Here is a 5616-nt window from a genome sequence, read left to right on the forward strand (position 1 = left end):
ATGACACATAGGTCCACCACGAGGATGCCACCGCCACGCCATCCTTGCTTGAGTAGACTGGTTTCCAAATTCATCCCCAACGATAGAACCGATGGCCTCGTCAAGGAAGGACTTGAAGAATCTTTATTCAGCACCGTCATCATCGTCGCCGAAGCCAAGACGATGAACAACCTAAAAACCTAGACTACGAGGGAGTAAAAATGATCCACACGCGTGGACCCGGCGACCCCCCTCACCACCAACGACATAGGTCGCCGGCGAAGGGGAGCCGATGGAGGACGGTGCTGGAAGATTGGCCTCTCCTGACAATGGCTAGGATTCCAGCCGCCAGGACAAGAGGAAAAGAAAACGATACAACAGCTCTCTGGTCTGGCTCTGACAAGACGACGGGTGCCGAATGCAAGGTCAATTGAAAGACGGTGTGTCGCCCTCAAGAATATGGCGGCCTTGGAATGCTCAACACCGACAAGTTTGTTCGGGCTCTGTGACTTCCATGGCTTTAGTATTAGTGGAAGGGACCTTTCAGTTTGTAATACTGTAGCAGCACGGTATCTCACTGTTGCACGTGTACGGTACAAGTCAGTATGAGTGCGGCGTATGTACGTGCTCGTCCTTGAACTGGTAGCGACTCACAGACGAATGTGGCCTCATATCGGTCAGTACGCTATATGCAAACCACAAGTCCCAGTCAGATAGATTACGTAGCCTGAACTGCATTGCAGGATCTAGCGCTTATTGCATATACAGTACAGTAATAATCAAATTAAACAAGAAAACAAATCCATCCAAACTTTTCCTCCGACGTGGTAACTACTCCGTATAAAGTTCGCAGTGGCTAACAACAATAGCACAAGGCTTCACTACTCTAGGATAAATGAGAATTTTCAAATAATATAACTAGCTGACCATCAACAATGCAATTCAAACACTATCGACCTAATCATCGCTAACAGAGTTCACAGTTGTACAAGCATATACTGTATTTAAGTTTAAGGGTGCATTTAGCAGAAAATTATTGGGAAAATATGACGGAGATTGTTGTTTAATTAGACAATGCACAGTTCTGAACATGGATATCCAGCGGCAGTCCTGTTAACTCCCTCATTCCACTGTGTTCAAAATCCAACTGTAAAGCTTCCAGGCTTCAAATTGCTAGCAAAGTGGCAGATACTTGGAACGAAAGGAATATAAGATCTGAGTACAAGCAAACAGGAAATGATATTAATAACCAAAACTATTGGGAATAGATGGAACAGAACGACCTTGACCTCAGCAAAAGTCAAAAATAAATCCAAGCTCGTTAATTCACAATGGCACGCCATTAGTACGAAAGTGATAGGAAATGATGAGGGTGCTTGGATACGTTTTAGTCTCATGACTAAAAGTAGTGGGACTAAAACTTGCTAGCTTCACCCATGCTTGGATCCAAATACTAAAGAGACAAAAATCAAATTAATGAGCATTTATTATCCTCCAAACCCTTCAATCCAGAACTCGTCTGTATTAAAAGAAAGGAGTTAAATGAGGAGAGAGAGGACTAATCCACATTTTAGCAGGGGTACCCTGACTAAAAAAATTTAGCCTCAAGACTAGTTTTAGCCTCTCTTTAGTCAGGGGTGCTTGGAACTTTAGCCTCTTAAAGAGACTATTTTTAGTCAGACTAAAATAAGTCCCTTGGATCCAAGCACCCTCTATGCCCTCATGGAGGAGATTTGGCTCGAAGATCGATCAATGAAAGATGGCCAGCGCCAACACAGTGAAGTCTGCCTCTGCATACGAGCCCCCTCTGACCTGCAGCTATAGTTGTAGGAGTATATAAGTATTGCCCTGGTTTTGCTTTCTTCTTTTTGGTTTTTTGATACAATAGTTTTTTTGGGTTTTGTTAGTATATGCTCTGGTTGGCTGCCTTTTCAGTTTATTGGTTTGTTTGGTGTTATTTTGTGAACTTCTGTACCTTCTCACCATTCTTCTCAAGTTCTCGTACATCTAATACAAAACAGCATGCATGTTCATACATGTCCAAGAAAAAAGAATGATGCCATAATATGCTAGAAATCCACAAAACACAACAGTTATGTTTTTGAGAATGGTGCACAAATCTCAACTAACCACTTGTCATCTTATCTGTAATTCTAGCAGTACATCAATCATACAGGAGGCACAGAACAAGAGCACCAATTAACAAAGTGATCCTTCAGCAACAAGGAAAAATAATGGGTTAATTTGATAAATGCCACTCGAATTCTGGCGATTCCCAGAAATGCCATTGCAATTTCCAAACTTTGAAAAATGCCATTTCCAGTGGCATTTTCCAAAGTCTGCCGTGGCATTTCTCAAAGTTTGGAAATTGCAGTGGTGCTTCCCGGAATCGCCAGAATTCGAGTGGCATTTATCCAATTAACCCAAAAATAAATTGGGTGTCTCCATAGCAAATCTAATAAATGGAATCAAAGTTAAAAATAGTGGTAGTTCCAAATGCTTCCACAACTAATTTACTGACTATCACTTTCCTAGGTTCCTGACAAAATATTTCCCACAGTAGCTTTGCATTTCAAATATCTAGCTGAACTCATGGATGAAGCGGAAACAATGCTTCTTCTTTCCTAAATTTGCTTCAACTTTTTTCTTTTCCCTTTTCCCTTTCCGACGTAACGAGTCTTTCAAGTTCAACCAAGACAACTTATATCCAATTATTATTTTGTGGCTGCCTGCCAATATCTATTACATCACAGTGTTATGTTACCCTACAGCTTATGTCCAGTGGATTTTGCATGGCCTTATAGGCATAAAACCGTGACTGGAGATGTTGTTATCACACATTATTTATGACAGATTTACATCACGAATTTGTCAGCACCGTAGTTCAGATTATGAGCATGACACTCACGTTTGTAATTTGTAAAGTGCAATGTGAAGGACAGACCCAGTGCATAGAAGCTCCCACACAAGGTGGGGTCTGGGGAGGGATTATAGGAACCTAGTCTCTCAGCTCCCCTAACAAGGTCAAGGTCATACCTGAAGAGGTTCTCATGTGGAATGATCATAAGTATTGTCTAGACAAGATGGTCCGAGAGGTAACAGGATAACTTGTGAGATATCACTAGAGGGTCCTGAAGTTTGTTATCATCGAAGGCCCATGTGTCGACCTGTATATACAGCACATAATGGTAGCAACACAAAATGTATTCTTAGAGACGTGGACATCTTTGCTAACAGGGCACCAGGCACACACATGTTGAAGTATTTCCGCCATGCAAAATTCAGAGACATGGATGCCATGTCAGCGGAAACGTGGTCATTTCAGGATGTCAAGTAAGTAGTTTGGAGGCGAGGGATATCTACTGGACTCATCCAGCAGCCTCATGCTTCGCAAGGAGTTAAAGTAACACTAGTCAAGAACAGGTGTTTGGCCTTCAGAAGGGAAAGAGAAAAACAAACATAGTGCGTTGCGCAAGCAGTTACCTATGGTAGATGTTGTAAGTCAATTAGCCTTTAATTACAGAATTTTTTCCTATGCATGGACGAAGGACCTGAAATAAAGGGAATATCACAATTTGGCGAAGGTACAAAATCTACCATGCAACAAAGTTATGTTTTGAACTGGAAACTGTTCACATGGATCTTACAATGACAACAACACTAGTGACAAAAGCCTTGCAACCATCTAAAAGTTATCATTTAGCAAAAACAGTACTCCAAAGTCAACAGAACGGACACAAGGGACACAATTCTATTACAATCACAGTTAAAGCTGCAATGTCATTAAACAGTAGGGTTAATCTTTCTGTTCAGGAACTACTGGACAAGATAAGGTAGCTTAACCTTTTTCCCGAAGAGATAAGATAGCTTAACATGATGTGTTGTATGCAGAGTCACCAAACTGGAGCAGCTTTAATTGTGTAGGTGAACTGTTGGATCTGAAGCATTCTGCATCGGTGGAGGACAGAATGGAGCGGCTGTAGTTTCTTGGTCAGGACTCACCTGCTTGGATATGATACTATGGTCAGTGATTCTCGTACTGGACAGATCACGTATGTGCAGCTACTGCAAGAGGGGCTATCTGCTTACAATTTATAGCCAATAATCGGCTGGATCTTTCAAAAAACCTATTTTCAACTACAAATTTTCTTTAAGAGCAAACAGAACATGCTCCAAAATACTCTGCAATTACTAGTACTTTCAACAGCCAGCAGGTCATTTATGGACTATACATCTTATATTGTTCACACATCCACTCTCTCGAATGCTTATCGGTGACAGGATGCTGGTTTGATTCCGTGGTCGGATGTATAACAGTTCTAAGTTCCAAAATCATAAACTGAAAGCAAGTAAGCAGGAATGTGATAGTTCAAAGGAAAGATAAGCGAAACACAAGGTGTGAGCAAACCTCAGAGTTCACTGTGGCGTGAAGAAGCCCTTGAAGCACCAAAGAGATCTTTGGCAATGATAAGCAAGCCCTCCAAGTCTTTGGCTCCCGCCTGAAGGCAATCCTTCAGCAACCCCCCTTCCTCCACCTCCCACTTCACATCCAACACCACCTCCCTTAGCGGCCCCTAAACACAAGCGTACAAAAATTTACCGACTGATCATTGCTGCAATATGGTCCGTTGGATGACCTAGGGACCAAGTCATTTCTAAAGAAAGCAGAAGAAGACCAGATCATGTACCTGCTCGGAGAAGGTAGAGAGGAGGCCGTTTAGGAGCTGAGTAGCGGCGGCTAGGAGGTCACCGTAATTACGGCGCAGCCACTGGGCCGCCTCGACCGGTGACTTTAGGCGCGAGGCCTCCGCCGCAGCGGCGAGGAGGCGGGCGGCGGCAGTGGCGCAGGAGAAGCCGCATCCGGTGACGGAGGAGAAAGCATAGTGGCGGAGGTAGTCCCAGCCGAGTGCCCACGCACCGCGAGAGGAGAGAATGGACAGGTGCGAGGCGATTCGGCGAGCGCGGGCAGCGGCAGCGGCGTCCCCCCGGTCGGCGCGGGCGACCGCGACGCGGGTGAGGAGGGAGTGGGAGAGGGAGAGGAGGGAGGCGACCTCGCGCAGTGGGACGCGGAGCGCGTAAGCGCGGGGAGGAGGTGGGAAGACTAGCAGGAGGACGATGGCTATGAGAGGGAGAGGGGGATGGGAACCAGATACTCGCCGGCGGCGTGAAGCGCCGGCGAAGGTCATCGAAGGCGGCGGGAGACGGAAGAAAGGGACAAGTCGGTGTGAATGCTTACCAAATCTGATGTTCTTTCGGGGCGATTTGATTTTCAGCCACTACTTACTTTGGACTTTAACAATTTGTCACTGCTTAGATTGTAAATGATCTTTTGCCACTCTTTAGGTCTTGTTCGGCAGCTCTTCAGCTCCGTATAATACGGGAGCGAACGGATCGTCAGTTTTGCAACTTCAAAAAATTGCACTGCACGTCGCTCCGCTCTGGCCGCTTCAGGAGCAGAGCCGCGAAGCAGAGGGCTGCCGAACACGGCCTTAGTTTGCCATTTGATTTTTTGCCACTTTTTAACATAAAACAATACTTGCAAATGATGGATATATTGTATGGACAAAACGATGGGCAAGTATGCCCTTGTGTGCCTGTTAGACGCCGATGCATGCCAGGACACAGGAGAAGCGGCAG

At 44.8% G+C, this 5616-nt stretch overlaps 1 protein-coding gene across 3 annotated transcripts; it reads right to left on the minus strand.

Moving 5' to 3' along the window:
• Window positions 1-802: 802 nt before the first annotated feature.
• Window positions 803-5253, minus strand: LOC119268951. Of its 3 annotated transcripts, XR_005133376.1 has the most exons (5): window positions 4668-5253; window positions 4388-4553; window positions 3823-3981; window positions 3463-3530; window positions 803-1194 (listed from the first exon to the last, which is right to left on the minus strand). XR_005133376.1 is itself a non-coding variant. In XM_037550674.1 (3 exons), exons 1-2 carry the CDS (start codon window positions 5163-5165, stop codon window positions 4389-4391), a joined length of 663 nt encoding a protein of 220 aa, XP_037406571.1. In that variant the 5' UTR covers window positions 5166-5253; the 3' UTR covers window positions 3713-3981; window position 4388. The 3 variants fall into 3 exon arrangements, 1 of the variants encoding a protein (XP_037406571.1); XR_005133377.1 differs by lacking the exon at window positions 3463-3530; XM_037550674.1 differs by lacking the exons at window positions 803-1194; window positions 3463-3530 and having other exon boundaries at window positions 3713-3981.
• Window positions 5254-5616: the final 363 nt, after the last annotated feature.

This window comes from Triticum dicoccoides, chromosome 3A, assembly GCF_002162155.2.
Source record: "Triticum dicoccoides isolate Atlit2015 ecotype Zavitan chromosome 3A, WEW_v2.0, whole genome shotgun sequence".
Lineage (NCBI taxonomy): Eukaryota > Viridiplantae > Streptophyta > Magnoliopsida > Poales > Poaceae > Triticum > Triticum dicoccoides.

Bases quoted from the DNA above. Each gene is read 5' to 3' on its own strand.
- LOC119268951 (XM_037550674.1), bottom strand. From the start codon at position 5,165: ATGACCTTCGCCGGCGCTTCACGCCGCCGGCGAGTATCTGGTTCCCAT. The intron at 4,554-4,667 runs GTACATGATCTG...GCTTGTGTTTAG, and splicing joins TCTCTACCTTCTCCGAGCAG to GGGCCGCTAAGGGAGGTGGT.